Source organism: Pocillopora damicornis, chromosome 11, assembly GCF_964200805.1.
Source record: "Pocillopora damicornis chromosome 11, jaPocDami1.2, whole genome shotgun sequence".
Taxonomy (NCBI): Eukaryota; Metazoa; Cnidaria; class Anthozoa; order Scleractinia; family Pocilloporidae; genus Pocillopora; species Pocillopora damicornis.
The window spans coordinates 19,833,314-19,853,175 of record NC_142680.1 but is presented as its reverse complement, the minus strand read 5'-3'; the positions used below and the strand labels follow the sequence as shown (position 1 = coordinate 19,853,175).

At 35.1% G+C, this 19,862-nt stretch overlaps 1 protein-coding gene across 1 annotated transcript; it reads left to right on the top strand.

Annotated features, from left to right (window-relative positions):
- The first annotated feature begins 907 nt into the window (after window positions 1–907).
- LOC113687106 (uncharacterized) lies at window positions 908–19,258 on the top strand. The gene is made up of 33 exons (XM_089186681.1): window positions 908–1,451; window positions 1,533–1,602; window positions 1,674–1,801; window positions 2,828–2,984; window positions 3,575–3,637; window positions 3,922–3,983; window positions 4,152–4,229; window positions 4,696–4,744; window positions 5,236–5,314; window positions 6,026–6,119; window positions 6,737–6,810; window positions 7,268–7,370; window positions 7,594–7,682; window positions 7,798–7,830; window positions 8,638–8,729; window positions 8,827–8,915; window positions 9,802–9,880; window positions 10,335–10,414; window positions 11,175–11,248; window positions 11,766–11,890; window positions 12,825–12,856; window positions 13,117–13,183; window positions 13,277–13,397; window positions 13,678–13,706; window positions 13,868–13,908; window positions 14,221–14,338; window positions 14,516–14,685; window positions 15,349–15,406; window positions 16,123–16,159; window positions 16,391–16,834; window positions 17,353–17,405; window positions 17,822–17,898; window positions 18,389–19,258. Exons 1-33 carry the CDS (start codon window positions 1,431–1,433, stop codon window positions 18,407–18,409), a joined length of 2,907 nt encoding a protein of 968 aa, XP_089042807.1. The 5' UTR covers window positions 908–1,430; the 3' UTR covers window positions 18,410–19,258.
- Window positions 19,259–19,862: the final 604 nt, after the last annotated feature.

Sequence of the window (19,862 nt, the reverse complement as noted above, 5' to 3'; positions counted from 1 at the left end):
ATCCACATGTTGTTTTATGTGGGTTTTTACAGTGTCAGTTACGAGAATTTGGTGTTGGATCAAGATAACAACTTCTAAGCTATCTTTGGCCCCTTCAAATTCAAAGCACACAATACAGTTTATCCAATTAAACTGGAATTAACTCTAATGTATCTACATGGTAACAAAAGACATTAAAACTAAACAAGTTTTTACTAGGCATAAATCCATTTATTTTAAGTGAAAAAGAATTATGCTCATTAAATTTATAGCAAGTCATAGGCAATATGTTGGTGCCAAATTTTCTGATGTGTGCATAATAGAATGTAATTTGTAAAATTGGGGGCAACCGAAAAACCCCAAATAATCGATATTTTAGGTAAACGGTGTCAAGAAAATGGTTTCAAGCCAGCTTTCTTCCACAAAATACAAAACGTTAGCAAAAATTTGGCAAAAATGTTGGCAAATAAATAATTTCAAAGTAATTGTTTTGTTCTGTTTTGCCTTTTCCTTTCTTTTAAGATCATTGTAAGGTTTTAATCATCAAAAGCTCCAGCATCACATGTAACATGTGCTCGGTTAGTCATTTCCAACTTTATTGGTGTTCCAGGTCTATGTTTTCTAGATTTTTATAATCGTGGCAAGTGTCACAGGCATCCTAAATGCTTTAAATTACATTATGAGCTGGCCTTTGAGTTCCCATTAGATGTAATTTATTTGTACCTGCTAAAATCCAAACCTTTCCCTCCATCACCAAAGCCACTTAGTAGCACGATGAATCTCCTTTCTTAAAATCTAGCCTTTTTCCTCTAACTTTGACATAATCTCCCTGACTTTCGATGAAATATCGACCAGTGGTCAAATGCACGTGGATGTTAAGTGTTGGGACTTGTAATCCCTGAGTATCCAGGCCTCAGGAGACAACGTCTTGGAATCTGGAATGGATTATGGAATTTGGGGAGCTCGGCACGTTGGTGAAACACAGTGCTGTTTTATATTTAAGCCTCGTAAATACTGGGGGGGAAAGATAACCAAACAATGGCTGCAAAAAAGACTGATCCGCGAGTGTTTTGATTGAAACATATGAGACAAAAGCCTCGTATGTGGGCCGTAGGCAGAAGCGGGAGCAGCAAGGCCGGAAGACGCTCACCGGCTTGGCGAGATGCGAGCTAAAAGAAGAGAGGAAGAAAGCGGAAAAGCAGTGTTCGTGTGGTAAAATGCTTATTTACCGATTCAGGATAACATCTCCCTCTTGGTAATGACGAACAAGCCAGATATTTTCACTGCGGGATTTTTGAATCCTCGCAATGAGCGCCACTCCTCACCGTACCCCACTGGGGAAATCGTGCGCTGTTTGCGCGCACTATACAAATAAATCAAAGCAAGGAAACCCGTGTGTATTGAGCGGATCAGCTGTCTGCACTTTAACAACTTTTGCAGTCATGTAGAATATGATGAGGATCTCTAGTCAGGTGAGAGATATATTTGTGGTATACCCATCAGAAATTACTCTTAATTGATCATTTTTTTTGCTCTCTTTCTTTGTACAAAAGCTACTGAGGTCAAGGACATCTCAACCGCTACAGCTCGTTGAATACTTGGATCTATCTAATCTTGGACTAGGTACGCTTTCAGTAAGTGTTGTTTGATTTGTTATGTTGATGGAAAATGATGGAATCTGCTTTATTTTACAGTATCTCTGGAAAGACTCGAACTATGCCCAAAGGTTCAGACCTTGATCGTCCGTGGAAATCGAATTGAAGCTTTACCCGATATGAGATGCTATTCCCAGCTGTGGAAAATTGACCTCGCTAACAATGTGGTAAATATTTTTTGCCCGAGGGTATTATTGAGGTGGGCTTCACCTTCTTTTATGTCCTCTCTATACGAAAATCATATTTTGCTTTAAAGCTATCCCTTTTTGCTGGAGATTGTTGCGTGAAAAGTAGCTTAAAACTCAAAGCTTACAACAGACTACTCACACTTGACATGGATATCGATCAGAATTTGTAAAATGGGATGAAGCATCAAAAAAGGATGTACACATGCGCCCGAAAATTTAACCCTCTAGTCATTTCACAAATGAATGATTTCTTTCACTCGTGATGTATAGTTCTTATAAGCTCCAAACGAGTAGTCCATGCTAACTAAGGCTCAATTTTAACGAGGTTGGGTTTCGCGTTAACAATCTTTATTCATGAGAATCTGTTTACTTAGTGTTTTGTTTGTGGTTTCTGGTAACTCGACAAACATAATGGCTGCATTAAATTAATCTTCATAGTATGGCTCGAACTAATTGAAACTAATTGTCTTTGTCAACTCGAGTGTGACATGATTTGAATGTAAAGCTTAAACTTTATATTGTGTCGTCTATGATCGTAGTAGTCTGTGAGTTGAATTCAAAACATTGCTCAGTTGGCAAATTTTATACCTGCGCGCTTTAGGCTTTAAAATAAAACTAAATTTGCTGCGGGTACAATGATAAAATTTGAGAAGTTGAGCGGATTGTGGAGAAGATTGTAAAGAAGTATTAGAAATTTAATGTCGGCCGTAAAGACTTAATCTATTAACCTTTTCAAGCTGTGCAAATTCCTATTGCATGAAGGGCAATTTCATTCTCATATTTTTGTCTGGAACAGAAGAATGGCTCCCTTGTCAATCAATTGTTAGCAAGCTTGGAAATTATGTTGATAACACCTTTGAATGCAGATAAACAAAACAGAGTTTTGAGATAAATTTCTCAAGGGATCCTAGCACATAGTCTTGAGTTTAGAATAAAGGCAAATTCCTTGTAGTAAATTACTTGATTAGGAATTTTGATATTTATAATATTTTATTTCTGTGATAGGTGAAAAGTTTGGAGGGTTTGTTTTCGGTTGCTGCCTTTGGAACGCTGGTCCTAGCCAATAATGACCTTGACTGGAATGAGCTGCAAAAAATACGGCATGTTCATATACTTGATCTCAGTCTCCATGGAAACCACAAACTGGAGATGGATGCTTATTGTGAGTGTTTTAATGTAACTAGCAGTTTAAACCTTTAACCTTCAGATTCAAATAGTAATTCTCTTTACTTTCTCCTATACACTTCCTTCTAACTTAGACTGGGGAATTAAATGTTTCATCAAGATGATACTTTAACTGATATCAATAGGCCCATTTGTTCATGTAACATATTTGCAAGACAAATATTAGAAGTACAAGGAAAAATTACCTGTTGAACAGCTGTAAGAATTTAGGGGTTAAGGTTGAAGTTTCTAAGGTTACTTCTGTCTCTAAGAATCCTTGCGAAAGTTGTTGGACATTGCAAAAAGGAATCAAGCTCACCCACTTATAAAATGGGGAGTGGTAAATGTTGAATGTATAAAGGGGTAACTTTCTAAAGAAACTGTGGTGCTGTGTCAGCAGGAGAGTATAACAGAGTAATTTGGTTCTATCACCCGTAACATGAGAGCATAAATTGGCCACCATAAGCAGTTTCAAAGCTGACGTTTCAAGCATTAGCCTTTAATGTTTGAGCAATGATAGATAATGAGTGTTGTTTGGACACTTATACTTCATATTTCAGATTCTTTGTTCTTTCTTTGTTGCTGCAGATAGGATGCATGTTATTGACAGTCTTCCCCTGGTTTGGATGCTTGATGGACGTATTATAACTTGTAAGCTTTATATTTTAAAACTCTTAACATTACTAACACTGACTTTTATAAAATTTACAGTACAGCTTGTATTTAATCCAAGGTTTCAGAGTTTTGTTTCCTATTGGCCATGACAACTAAAATAATCTTAGCTTGGAGTGTTAGATACTGCTGGCTGTTCACTGTTTTGAAAGAAGATTATGAAATTGCCAAGAACCGAAAAAACATTATTGACCAAGTTATTTTGGTGTACATATATCATGCACTTTTATTGTTTTTTGATGTTTAATTTGTTTTTGCTACAGCTGCAGAACGTGCTCAGGTGGAACAGTTCTTTAAGGATTCTGCACTTTCTGATAGACCTGTGGTAGGTACAGTAGATGATTCTCAGAAAGTTGGTGAACCTGTGATCAACAAGGCTTCTGAATAGAGTAGGAATGGAACCTACCTGAATTTTCATCTTTTTCTTGTAATTATAAAATTTTTGTTGTGCAATATAACATTTAATTAGTTTTCCTGGTCCTATTTATTCCAGAGGCACAAGCTTCCCAAGAACCACTTTGTTCCATCATCATTAAAGAACATTTCAGTGACAGGTGTTTTTGGACAAAAGGTATGTGTTGTTAAAAGTTAAGTTACAATTATTATACGTCAATCAGTGAATCTGATTACCTCTAATTTTTTATTTATTTGGACACTCAAAGCAGTTTTCAGTTGAGTGTAAACAAGCTCACTGGTTGTGCTCATTAAAATTCACACAACATTCTTAAAAGCAAGTTTGGTGCCAAACGTAACCCAGTTACCAGTTAATAGTTATTTATTTGATAAAGTGCATGCTCTTCCCAAATTCTGAAGGCCATGCTAATTATCAAATCCCCATATAAGTTGTTCTCATGCTTAGCATATCCACCAGGAAAAATGTTTTTAAGTGTACTTTGGGAAATTTTAGGGTAATTTTATATTTCACACTAGGAGAGGTGATAAGACATATTACATTATGTGTCCACATATCATTAATAACCTTTACAAGTAGGCCAGAGAATGACCATTTTCCTTTGTCCATGGCTTGTCTTTTGTAGAGAGAACACTTGATGAGAAGGTTCCCTATAAAAGAAAAACTGAATATTGGTAAGTTACAAGAAAATAGGCAGAATTCAATCATAGACTAACGTTGTAGCTCAATCTATCAGTTGACATTCTTCATCAGTTTTTTACCTTTTAACTCGTAAGATCCCATCAGTAATTTTCTTTACTGTCTGACATACAATTCTTATGATGTCAATTTGGAGAATTTGGTATTGGATCAACCAATAATCCCCTAATTGATATTTTACTTTATTTTCATCACTTCTGTGCTTGATATTGTATTGACATTGTAAGGAGAAATTTTCTCTTGGTCAAGAGAAACAGAATCCTGACAGGATGGAGTTGGTGACATGAGACCTGATGCTCAGGTTAAAAATTAACCTAAAAACCCTGAATTGAATTAACCCTGAAAATTAACTATTTTCTTTTTTTAATTTATGAAGTTTTAATGCTTTTAAGATATATATTAGCTTCAAAGACAAATGTGAAGTTTAAGTTTCACTAATAAAGACTTGTAAATTTGTTTTATTTAGATCTTGATAAGCGACGACTTTTGTACCTTGCTTATGGCCTCCAGCAAGAAGTGAACCTTTACATGAAAAGCAATATGAAGTAAGTTGAGTTTACTATTGGTGATGTTTAATTGTGGGATTGATGTGCAATTATTATTCATTCTGTTTTCACAATACTGGTTGTAATCAAAAGCCTTTCGACCAGTTGGCACAAAGATCTGTTTACACTTGGCCCTTTGAGCTCCCATGAATGACCAAGACAGAACTTCTCCCTATAATTTCAATACAATATCAAGCAGACAGGTGATGAGAATAAAGAAAAATGTCAAATTATCAGTTTAAAAGTTCATCCAATACCAAATTCTGTAGACTTTAAAAATCATGAGAATAATATGACAGACAGTAAGGAGAATAACCAATGTGATCTGGGAGCAAGAGGGTTAATTGAGATTATTCCATGGAAAGTGCGCATGAACAATTTTTATTCTCAAGTCGCAATGCATCCAAAAAAACAAACTTGCGAGTGCAGCAACAAGTCAATAAAAATCATTCAAGCACTTTCCATGGAATAATGTTTTCATTTCGTACATTTTGTGATTTTTTTCACATTTCAATTCAAAGATTGAAGGAAAATGGCTATGAAAATACATTGTTCGTCCAATTAGAGACACGAATGATAGCACTTCACTGCAGTGTTATAATCTCAGTATGTACAAAATAAATAACCTTATTACACACTTTGAGGAAAAGTTGTACAATTACTTGTAGTTATGGCTTGGAATCAATTTTGTATATAATAATATTGTTTCAGGGGGAAGGTAAAACCATCACTGCTGATAGAAAATTTAATAAACTACAGAAATGAAGACAAGGAAAGATGTAACATGCTATTGCTAATGCTAGTGGTGAGTTCATTGTATGTAATTTCTATTTTTTTTATTCCAAGGAAGGGGTTGCCAGTTTTTGTCAGTATTCACTGCTTTAACATTTGGAATGGCTCCATTAATTTAACAGATTGATTATCTTTTTATTAATAATTACTTGTTGTCACTTTGCTTGGGGAAATAGCAGAGCATTCTTTAAACATTAGAAACTGGAGAGCTAAATTTCACTGGTGACACATCTCAGCTTTTTTTTCCCGGACTTGGAGAATGTTCGCCCATTACTTGAAAATATTGATAAATAAATTATATTAAAGTTATTAAAAACTTGATCATTGCATCAATGGTTTTTATTGGCTTAATAGTTCACCTTGGGTCATACCATGCTCTACAGATATAGTAAGTGTATACGTTAGCTCAAAATTTAAGTGGAGCAAAAAAATTCATTTATTAATCAATAATTGTATAATTAATCCACTCGTGCTGGTTGGATATGAGATGATTATAGCCAACATGGCCCTACAACTGTTCCTAGCTATCCATCATTTCATATCCAACAAGTGTAAGTGGAATAACTGTTTAATTAATGTACATTGTAATTTATGATCATTATATTTATGTGGATGTATTATTCTATTTAGGCATCCCTGGAATTTGCAATTCCTTCACTGCTTGTTCAGCAAACCCTTGATATTGCAAGACTGCGACAAATAAGGTAATTAATTTAAATCAAAATTTATTTTCTCTCATGATTGAGTCGTACTATTGACATCTCAAAGCTAAATTTACAAACAGAAGAGGCTTCATATATTTGTAGACTGGTTTGGTGTTATATCAAGGTTTTTCATAATTAAATTTCTTGATATTGAGTGTCTTAATTGTTGTAACCAGTTTACATGGCATCAAATTAAATTTGTTTTGGAGGATAAATAGAGGTCAAATCGTTTAAAATTGCAAGCGTTATTACAGTTGTGAGGATTTGATTTTGCATTGGTTCCATATTCCATGATTTTCTGAATTCTCATTACTTCATCACTTGACATTGGGTTAAAAGAAGTGTAATGATCTACATCCTTTTGGAATTCATTGGTTTAAAAAAATAGCAAGTGCTGTTTTTTTGGTTTTTGGTGATCTGTAAGTATTCATTGTCTGTTTTCAATTTCGTTTTTCAGAAATGTTGATACCATGGATGTATTCATGCTCCCTCAGGATGTCAGATGTCGATTGATTTCTTTGCTTTTGGGGGCTGTGAAAATTGAGCGTGATCAACACATAGTAAGTGAAACTTTTTTTTTTATCTTTGCAAAATGAATAGTGTGAAAAACTTGTGCATCATGAAGATGTCTAGTCATTGAGCAATTGTTAAGAGTAGAACACAAATTTTTAGTGAGCAGTTTTCAAGCACAAGCAATGATGAGGAAAAATGGAATTGAATTTTTTTTTATTTCTAGTTTGTTTATAAGAGATTTATTTCCTTATTTTTGTTATCTGTTGCTAGGATGGTGGATTGTACAACAGGCTGTACCTGTGTCTTTATGACCTTGTTGCTGATCTGGTCAGACTCGCCAATGGAGACAGTATAGCTAAGTACGAAGTAACTCTAGGAATGTGGGTATATTATTTGTTCAAATCATGATCACAACATGATGACGTGATTAATTGTTTATTTTTAACAATGTGGTGTGGTTGCTTTCATTTGTAGATATCAAGCAACACGAAAAAGGCTGGATTCGAGGTTTGTTTCCAAAATTGAAAATATAATACATATTCAACCCCACAACTTCCAAGATCTGATTGTTAATTCTCCCATTCAGCTGCTGCTCATTTCCTTGTATATAGTAAGGAGAATTTGGCATTTGACTCTGATGACAACTTCTACCTTATAAGTTTGAGTATTCTCAGTACCTGTTTGCTGGATGATGTATGGATAATATAGGGAGAAGTTACCTGTTAATCACTTTTCAGTGTTAAAGGCTGTAACCACAGACTGTAAATTCTGACTTTTTTTATCACCATCAAAATCATTCTGCTAAGTAGAAAACCTAAAGTATATACTTGAACTGGGGCATTTAAAATATTGTGATCATTAATTTTTTGAGGCTCAATCCCTGACTGGACTGTTTACTGAACTGTACACTGGACCCATGGTATTGTTCTCCTGGGGTACTGCACTTTATCCCAAATGATTTATGTATTCTGCAAACTGTAAAACTTTAACTTCTTGCTGGTTGTATCCTGACACTTGATCATTGTTTTGCTATTTATGGTCAGTGTGGTTTCTCTAAGATTGGAGAAGGAACATTTAGCAAAATTAATTTTTTCTGTTGGTTGCTGTGACAAACATCTCTCTTAAGCTCACTATAATAATTGTATCTTTCAAACATGAATGCACCAAGAACAAAGGAATTGTACTTAGGATAAATAATTATTGTTTTTCTTTCTCTCATTTGTTTTTTTGTTGTTGTTGTTGTTTTTTTTTCATTTTTAATAAAAATCATAACAATTGAATGTACTAGTTGTAATTATAACATTCCTGTTGTAGGAAAGCTGGGTACAGATGTTTGTTGGCATCAGAAGTGGTTCAGCTTCTCTGTATTGTACCTGTCTTCTTTGACTTCATTGGAAAAGATCCTGGTAAATAATATTAAGTATAAATTTGTCACAGTTAATACCCAATGACATGGAAAAACCATCAGGGAAATCAAAAAGTGAACAAATCTTTCTCTTTTAGGTGTTTTGGACTTAATAATTGTTGCCACTAAAGATGAGATGATTGGTGAGAAGATCAAGTCACTGAGTTGGAAAATTCAGTCTGAAGGGGTGAGAGTGACTGTACTTTAATTTAGGATTTTAGAGTACAGATAGTTAAAAGGATGTTGGTCATAACATGTTGGATTCTATGTGAGGGTAAATGTTGATAGTTGTTATTAACTGGGATGAAATCTTCTAATAGGATTAATAGAGATGAAGTAGGTAAGAACAAAACAAGGATACTGATAGCAATTTATGATGAAGTCTTTAAAATTCTGTTTAATGCTACATAAATAAAACGGATGTAATGGCTGAAGGTGTAACTGGTAATCCTGTTCAGTGGTCTGTACATGCTACTGTGAACATTCACATGGAATGTTATAACTTCACTATAGGTAGTCATAGAATTCTAGAGCAGTTTTGTGGAAGGGAAAGACTGCTTTTCCATTTCTATCAGTTGTAGGGTTTTTTTTTGGCTCAGAGTAATTAGCAAATTTCTGTACTTGAAGCCTGTCTTAGTTACTCTGCAAAGTGATGTTGTGTGACATGCTGGTGAATAGAAAGGTTGAGATAAGAGGTACCTTTACACCCTAACATCAGTATGCATATTCTCTATACTGTTTTCTATACATTTAGTAAGGTGCTGACAAGGAGAATTTGTTTATCAATCAAGAGAATATTTAGTTGGTGATCATTTTCTTTATTCTCATGACCTTATGGTGTGATGCAGGGGTTACACTGTTGGGAGAAGTCAGATGCCAGTCACTCCAGGGTTAATTTCATGAATGGAGTGCTGAAATGAACTGAGTAAAATATTTTTCCCCTGATATTTTTTTGGTTAAGTGAGTTTTCATGGTTGAGGTAAGTGTTAGTTGTGCAGAAAGAGGGAGATTAGAAACTAATTGTGGGGGGAAATAGTTGAATTGATCATGTGTTATTATTGTGTTTGGATTAGGGAGGAATGAACAAAGTGTCCAGAGAAATTACAGAGTATCTTCTGGAATGTGTGAAACAGGCTAATGCAGCCATGTCAGGTTCTACAGCAGTTCTCATTTCATTTTAAACACAATTTTGTCTCTTTTAACAATTTTTGGTTTCTGTACAATGTGACATGTATTAAAGAATGTCAAGTATTTCCCCAAAAAATTTCAAGATTCCTAAAAACAATTTGACCGCGCAAGAGTGCCTTTCTGTGCAGCTCCTTATTTTCAAACAGACTACCAACTGATCTAGATTTAGAACAGTCATTGGGCAGCTATCACATGGGGGATCTAAATTTAAGAAAATCTGTTAATTTTTGGCGGGTGCTTTTGATGTAAAGTTACTACATTTCTCAGAAATCTCAAAATGTAGCAAATTGTTTTATTGTATTTTTCAGTAAATTTGAAGACAATCTCAAAACATAAAGGAAGCTACTGCTGCAACAGTTTCTAGACCCTTGGAATATTTTAAGCTCTTTTAATTGAAAGCCTTTTCATTTCATACTAGGAAAAAAGGGCACAGACCATGGGAAGCTCTTGGAAGCTGAGAAACAAGTTAGCAGTGTAGAGCCAAGTTATGTTATAACTGTAAGTTTGCAACAAACAGCTGTTTTTTCTTTGTTTAGAGGCTAAGTTTTCTTGGTTTACATTTCTTTAAATGTCACCAGTGTCTTTGCATATTATTTTACTCTTTAACTCCAAAATGATAAACATCAGTGCATAACTTCTCCCTACATTTTCATCACATCATCTAGCAGAAAGGTGATAAGAGTAGATAAACTGGTCAGCTATAGGGTGTTATCTTACACCTGTTATGGTCCCTGCTTGCAACTGAAATTGAATCTAACATTGTTCAAAAGTTCAACGTTAGAGTGCTTTTCGATCGAGAGTCTCAGAACCAAAACCAATGAAAGTCATCTCAAGAAAATAAAATGGCTTTAAATCAAGAGCTAATAAGAACTCAAACTAAAACTGACCAGGCTGCCTAAAATGCAGGAAAATGCTGTCTACTTAGTTGTGTTTGGTTTTAATTTTGCATCTGATTGGCTGAGAGAGTGGTGTGAGTTTTTTGGACCAATCACAGAGCAAGTGCTTCCATATTTGTTTCTTCAATTTTGCATCTGATTGGTTAAGAGGGTGGTGCATGTTTTCTGGACCAATCACAGAGCAAGCACTTCCATATTCATTTCTTTAATTTTGCATCTCATTGACTGAGAGAGTGGTGTGAGTTTTTTGGACCAATCACAGAGTAAAGTAAAGTAAAAGCAAAGCAATCTCAGATTACTTTTGATGCTCAATTAAAAAGTGCTCTAACACTAGAAAGTGATTTCCATGTTTTGTTTTTAAGTCAAAGTGGTTGTTGAAGGCAAGCCATGAGAGGCCTCACTCTTGTAAAGGATCTGTCTGGTCAAAACTACAGAGGTTGGTTTAGTTTTATTGGAATTTTATCTTGGAAGGGCACTCTTTTTGTGTGGTGAAGGTGAGGGGAGATCCTTGTCCAAAAAGTGTGTGACCATATAAACATCAGAACTTTTCAATTAAATTTTTCGATGACGAAGATCTTGGCACAGCAGAAGTTTAACTTGACCCCACCAAAAGGTATCACCCCAAATTTTTTATTGTCAAAAACAGAACTGGAAATGATCAGATTTCTTCTACAGGAATGCAGAACCCTCTAGAATGTGCCTTGTTCTGCATGTGTGGCTTTGTAAGCCCCCAACAAGTATCTGGGAGGCACATGTTTGAATTCTGTTAAAACCTTGAAAGTTTTGTTTATTTGCTCCGCATGCAGTTGCCCAAGTCTTGGGTAATCTGTGAGGATCATTCATTTACTTTATATGCTTACACAGGTCAAATGAAATTTATTTTTATAAAAAGTTATGCAAAGCTTGGAATTCTTAATCAGCTTCATGTAAAAAATGTTTGATGTATTTTTAAGGGATGACTTACCTAATGGATTTAAAAGCAGAGCTTCTGCAAGAGTCATGTCTGCTGTTGGTGCAAAAACAAACCAAAAAGTTGCATTATATAGAAAAAGGATCAAGTTAGCTGGGAGGAAACCTGGTAAAATGCCAACAATGTTTTAATTCTCCTTCCATTTTACTCATTAACTAAACAACTGTAAGTAACAATGAAAATGAGGAAAATTGGGAATACCTGTGAGTATCTTAAATGTATTCCTTGTGAAAGAATTGCAAAATAACTAATAAGTAACACTTTGTTTCTAGAACAGGGTTGAGAGAAATTCTGCAGTCTGTGTTACAGTTTGTTTAGTTGACACTTACTGAACCAGCCCAGTATTTATTTAATATTTACGGCATCTTGAAATTTTGCAAAAACACAAAAATTCCAAACCAAATTTCAAGACCTGGAAATACCGGTAATATAGAAGACAAATTTTAATCTTGACAAATGTGAGAGAAGTCAAAAGGCATTTTTTTTTTTAAATAAATTTGAAATGAGGTCATTGTAAGCTAGCAGAATCTTAAATTATAAGCTGTTATCAAAAGTAGCTTGATCCAGGTATTTTAAGTTGTGGGCCAAACCCTTAACAATCATCATCCTACTCAAGGGATTGGCTTTGAATCATAACTTTGTGACTGTAGAGTAACAATATTTTATAGTGCATTGGATGCCATTGTCAGACCATAGGTAAAGCCAGTACTCACTCATGAATAAAGAGGGTAAATGTTTCTGAAGAAACTGTGGTGCGGCATCAGTGGGAAAGTATGATGAGGTATTTGGTATCATTGACTCAGTTGATAATGTAAATTGGTCACCATGAAGAGTTTCAAAGCTAACATTTCAAGCGTTAGCCCTTTGTCAGAGCTTTTGCCCTAACAAAGGGCTAATGCTTGAAGCATCAGCTTCGAAACTCTTTATGGTGGTCAATTTACATTGTCAATGTAGTTGATATAATGCCAAATTTCCATATTACTGGTACTGATTTATTTCATTAGGCACCTGGATAATGTGAACTCTTTTTTTTTTATTTTAGTGCTTGGTGACAGAGTAGAGGTTGGCCATCAGGTACAACTCATTTTGTTTTAGAGCAACTCTCCATCTTGCTTTTTGGAAAAATACCCTACTCTATTTGATCTTTTGTTGAAGAATGCACATGAACATAATGCTACTATAACCACTCATTTGAAGCTAATGATTTCTAAATTCTTCTTGTCTGAGTTCATTTTTTGAAAAATGTCCTCTGTCGTTAAAGAGAGAAGGTGGTAACTGCTTTTAACATATTTGATCAGTTAATTTTGAAACATGAAGTTGTTTGATTTTCCTAGACGTATGGACGCCTCGTAGCTCTTCCAGAGTCGGACATGGGCTTGGTTCAGCTGGAGACTGTAGCAGGTACATATATTATTCTGAAAAACAAATCCGGTGAGGTTTATTTACAATTTGAATTAATCAGTGGATAAGTTAATGATAAAAACCTTTCCTCAGCTCCCAAGTTCCAGCAGGCAGACTATCCCATCAACTACCTGGACCAGCAGTTCCTGTATGTTGACTTTGCTGATATCAACTGGGATTGTGCATCAGAGACATGGAGACCATCTTATTCAAAGTGAGTATTAAAGTAAAGTGGACATTTCTGGCCAGATACATCTAAATTCTCAGCTAGAACCCTGATATAGACTAGCATCGCACATAGCCATGAAATTTGCTTCAATTTGCTAAATATTGGGCACAATCTTTCCAAAATTAAATGGTTGGCATCACAAAAACAGTTCAAAGGTAAGTGACTCACTGTGTTGATTGAGAAGCAGTACAGGAGTCTTTCCTGCTTGTAACAAATCAGACTCTATACTAGTTGGGGATAATAAAACAATTTCCTTTATATTCAGAGAATTCACGGAAAGTCGCAGTCAAAAAGGTTAGTATGAGTTAATTTGTTTGGTACATAAATTAATTGAGTCACTCTTAACATTAACACCTGCTGAAGAGTAGCTATTGGATCCTCAGTTAGTGGCAGTTACTAGTAACAGCAACTGTAATTTATGCCGTCAAATGTGAACAAACTCTGCTTCATTTTAGGATCAAGGAGTAAAACACTCAACACAAGCTATGATAACAGGGTATGGCTCAATGAAAGTTTACTATGATTTTGCTTATAGACTCAGTTGATATTTTTTATTCTTAGTAATTAACTGTGTTATTAATATTTTCGTTAATGTATTGAAATCATTTCACTATAAATGATTGACAGATTTATTAATTGACTGAGTGACTGATTGATTGGCAGATTGGTTGAGCATTTGATCAACTTACTGATAAATATGACTGTAGCTGTTTTATTGTGTCTTGGAGAATGGTTCACCTATAACAACGCTTAAATCTGTGATAACAGTGATGAGGTTTTTTTTTTTAAAATCAGTATTTTTCTCTAGGAAGAGGTTGCTCAATTTCTATCAGATGCCATTAGGCAAAATCTCCAACTCAGAGTTGATCTGCCAGCAGCCTACAATACTGATGCTACATCAGCAATTGGCGAACCTGTAGCAACAGGTAAATGAGGAAAATTGAGCAGTGTTTCAGGTTTATCAAGATTCAAAGTTAATAGCTGTCATGGTGGTATGCAAGTCTAAGAAACTATGCACAAAGTCTAAGATAATAGATGTTACCATAACAAAGGACTCCGAAAGTGTTTGCTTATTTTGTATGATTTGTTTTTCCTTTTTTCAGGAGAGACTGTAATCACAGATCATGTGAGGTCAATTGTACGAGAGTGCTTGCAAGAAGCAGATGTAAATTGGACAAGCTCTTATGAACCTGATATTAATGGCAACCACTTGCATGATCCAACAGATAACGATGATGTTGAGCAGCCTGTGCTAGAGAAGGCTGACAACTTGGTATAGTGAATTTCAAATATAGAAACATCTTTAACTTATAAAATCTTATGAACAATGAAGCACCCCTAATGATAATGATTTTGCAGCTACTGTTGCATGTGTTTTCCTAGGATTCAAAACAGCTCTACCCTTACCAAAGAAAAAGTATGGGAATGATATGGCAAAACATGGGCCACATATGACCCATATCTGGGAATGGTATGGGAAGGTTGGGTGAAGATATGGAACTGATATGGGGCTCAATTTTGCCACAATTTAATGTATGGAAAATGTATGGGAAGAACAACTGAATTGTGTAATATGATTCTCTGAGGGACAAAGTTTTCCAGAAAAGACTGTGACAACCAATGCTTGACTCTGAAGATGTGTTCCTATCAGGTAGTCAAAATGTCAGTCACTACAACTATTACAAATGAAAAGTGTCATTTTTAAGACCACTCCCTCTGGCACAATCGGACCTCACTGTTGCCCCAGGGTGTTAACCATCCTTGATGTGGATTTGTGTCAGTTAACCATTTGGATTTTACCCTCAGGAAGCTAGTCTAAGAGTCTATGAACCAGTATCCTTCGCCATTTTTAGCAGGCTCAAAAGGGATTTGAGCTTGCAAAAGCACAGGCACACTAAAACAGAATTTAAATTCTGACCAATTTTTCATTTTTCAGTCCACTCCTGTTGTTGTATCAGAGGTGACAGCTAATGCTGATTCAGAATCCTACAAAGGTAAAGTTTGCTGCAAGAAAATATGTTAACCCTTTAATCCCTGAGAGTGACCAAGACAGAATTTCTCCTTACAATATCAATACAACATCAAACCGATAAGTGATGAGAATAAAGAAAAATATCAATTTGGGGATGGTGAGTTGATCCAATACTAAATTCTCTGAACTAACATTATGAGAATTGTATAGTTGACAGTAAAGAGAATCACAAATTTGATCTGGGAGTGAAAGGGTTAACTTAACATAAAAGGTAATCTGCTTAAATAATTGATACTCAATCACCAGCCAAAGAATTATTATTTCAGATTGGATGGATATATATTTACTTTCAGTGTAGCTGTCTAGATTGAGAGACAAGTGCAAACAGATTTTCCTAACTTTTTTATGTCAAGATTACTTCAACTTTCACAGTTACTCTTAGACTGCAAAGAGATTTGAGAAAATAGTGTTTTGTTACTCATTATCAATCACAAAGACAATTGTAAGCCTTCAAGACATAGAAATACTACATGTACAGTGTGAATTAATTGCCGTGTCAAAAAAAAATCAAATGCTTAAAAAGGAAAAAATTCACCTCTGACACATTTAACATGGCTGGTCTTAGTTTGCACCAACAACAAACAATCAGTTTGTTGGTTTATTGGAGCATTGAAAAATTGTTGCTAAGCTAATTATTTGGAAAAGTTGTGCTTAAATGATATGACCTCTTCTCAACAGATTGCGATGTGTTAGAGGAAGATACTGAGGTAAACAGGTAAGAGGGGAATCAAACCCTGTTGTATAGTTGGGTAATTTAGTATCATCAGCTGAGTTCATAATGTAAATTGGCCACCATAAAGAGTTTCAAAGCTGATGCTTTGAGTGTTGTTGTGAGTGAGTGCAACCTCGGGATAGACTGGCATCCCATCCAGGTGGAGTTAGTATTACTTGTAGTTGCTTCACACTATGGAAAGCAGGATCTGATGAGTTCTCTCTTGTTCTTTAGCAAAGAAATTGAAGAAAATTTTCTTCTTATGGAGGATGAAGGTGATGACATTGCTTTGGATGATCTTAGCTCAGAAAGTGCACAGTACTTTCCTGTTGATTCTGAAGGAATGGAGGAAATGGTCTCATACACAGAACACGCCAGAATAAATGCATGGAAGACACCTGAAGTGATTAAAAAGGCTGCTGAGAAAGGAATACCTTCTAGGGTGGGGAGTGCGACAACAAGAGTGAATTCCATTTCAGCAGCCCACCCTCCCCCACAGCGACCCTCATCACCAACCCAGCCAGGTGTTGTTCCATTTATACAGGCCGACAGATGGTTGGCAGGGGGTCGGGATGTGAGTAGCGCATCTGTCAAGCGTGCATCTGTTCCTCTGCCAGGATGGATGGAAGGATTGGAAGAAAGAAGACCCAAGTCTTCTCCAGCCATGAGAGGTCCTAGGTAATATCCTTTAATTTAAATATAAATGTTATTGATATGACAAATGCTATAAACTGGAGCCAAGTAATTTTATCTTGAAATTATTCCCAAGTGTTTCCTTTCTGAAACATTCCTTTCATTATTTCAATTAGCTGTGGTACCAGTAACTTTGGTTGTCTCTCTTTTCTCACCTCTTTTTCAGAGCCCTAGCTCAGATATTCTGAATTACAGAAATCCCTTTAATAGCTGAAAGTCATGCATTGAAATATTTTTTTATGTGCCAATTTTATAAATTTTTTGTAAAAATGTTGCTATGATCTACTGCCAAACCTCAGGGGATATAGCATCTACTGTTGCCAAGAACCTCACTGTTTCTTGAATCTGTTGGACTACAAAAACTTCAACCCAGACTTTTGGAAAGGCTTGTACCCCTAATCTGTCTCTCATCTAAGAGTTTCTGTGAAGTATATGGTTATAGAGTATTTGAATTAAAAAATTGTAATGGATAATTTTTTGGGGTATGATTGTTTTTCTGGTAGGCAAACCTCAAGTCCAATTACCTCTCGGACAAGAGTATCTAGACCCACAACAGGTACTGAATAACTCAACAGAATTTCAGCTGAATTTGATGTGTTGAACCATTTACTGTTTACCAGGAGTGACATGAGGCAGCCCTTTTTTTTTCAATAACTCACCTACTCATAGTACATGTGCTATGATTTGTCAATTTAGCAGACAGTATTTCACTGTATGGCCCAGTAAATTTACAAGTTTGTTTGAGTTGAAATATTTCTGCCCCATTTGAACCCTAAGATATGATAAATATCTTGCAGACTACAGTTTCTTGGTTGGTACTGTAAGTAGTTAAACCTTGTTTTTTTTAACCATTGCCCTTGGGCCCTAAATCGAGAGGAAAAAACTTGATTTGTAACTTATGGTACGCACTTAAAACTTGGTCAGGAAGAGGTATTTAGGTGAAAAAAAAATTTAAATTCTTTTATGATGCAGGACGACCTCTAGGGCAAAGTGGACAGTTCATAATGAGAGGATCTTCTCATGTACAGTATCAGTTTCAACCTACTCGGGTATGTAAAAGATAAAGTTTACACTCCTTAAAAAAAAGATATTCATTTTAAGGTGTTCCTTTTGACCTGCTTTTTGTAGCTTTGAATTTTTACCCTAATGCAATAGTGTTAATTTGACTGTGGCAGACAATTCAAAGTGAACAGATTGCATCACAGTATGCCACCTCTATGGTGTCATAAGAATCTAAGGCATTGGCATTTCCACTCAAGACCTCTCCTTTGATAGACTACTACTAAATTTTGGTTAGAAAAGGCTTCTTGCTATTATGGGGTAAAGGCTGTGCTGCACTTTTTGTTGTTTTCAGGCACAAAATTACATATTAGTGAAAGTTGATTTGAAGTTACTTTCATTAGTTATTTTCCGTGGTTAACATACAGTTCTACATCAAACTTTGGTGATATCATCATATTGACATAATGTTTTACTATAACATCTCACTTAAAATCAATAGCTAATTATTAATTGGTAACTTTCTCTTCTCTCATACAGGTTGTTATAAGAAGGAGATAATGGAAGGTTACAGTCACATGACATGTGCTTATGCTTCATTACATTTCCTTCTATATCATTTAAATTTTTCTCAAACAATATACCTTAAATTTTGAAGTTTAAGGGGACTATGTAAAATTCATGACATGATCATGAGCCACTGACCCATTGCATCTGTTCCCATCCTTACCTTTACTGCTTCTCTAGTGATTTATGAGAAAAAAAATACTTGTACTAATGTATCATATTGATAGAGCAAATAATGATTGGAAAGAAAAGACTAAGGCTTTTTTAATGCAAAAAATTTTAAGTGGTCAATATTTTCACTTGCTCCACTATTTAAATCCACTCTACAAAAAACCTTCTGAATTCTCCAAAGCTTTGTGAAGTATCAAGGTTTTAGCAAAGTGCTGTTTGAACATTTAAAAAATATATTTAAGAAAATAAGTTAATGTTATGTTATTTATGCTGTTAGTCAGCAACAGATTTTCAAGTTGACTGCACCATCAGTCAGTTTACTTTATGTAATTGCTGTCTTTGACCTCTTTGTAGTAAAGTTAACATGCACATTTTATTTCATACATACAGCATAATCTATCATTATTTTATGCTGTTGTAGGATTCATACCTTTTTGCTGGTTTTTGTAACTATTTAATGTTTGATTGTTATTTAAAATCTGGTTTAAGTGTACCAATAGATATTTATATTTAATCATAAAAAGAAGGATATTTTTTTTGAGTTGTGAGGGCTTATTAAAAGTAATATACAGTTGACAAGATGTGGTTAATGGATATTTGTAATTAATTTAATAGATGCAGCCAGTCATTCGTTTTCGTGTTGATAATAAACATAATTACTATTTTTCTGAAGTGTGGAAGTTCAGATTTCTTTGACACCTAAGAGCAGTATTCAAATACTCAAACAATGCACTTTTATCACACAAAATGCTTTATTTTCATTACTCTTGGACCTTTTTTACTGTGGTCATTTGGTTGACCAAAAATTTGTGAATTTATTCCTTTTTGAGGTGGAATGATTCCCAACCTTTTAAATCCCTGAGGTGGAAAATACATAACTTCTCCTAACAATATTAGTACATCATTCTGCAAGCAGGCAATGAGAGTTAACAAACTCATCAGTCAAATGCATTACATTGATACAGCACCGAGTTCTCATAACAGATTTTCAAAGAAATATACTAATAACAATTAGAAGGGAATTTTTTTAGAGATCAGATGTAGGGAGTTAATCTGTTCATCCCTAAGAGTGACTAGCGTCTAATTTCTCCTCACAATATCACCCTGAACCACACATTAAGGTCAGGAGAATAAAGGAAATGATCAGCCTGATTGTTAAACAAATTCTCCCTTTTCTAGCACCTTAGGAAATGTATAGCAAACTGTGGAGAATATGCATTCTGATGTTAGGGTGTAAAGGATTAAAGGGTCAGAAGAAAGGAATAGCTGGGATTAA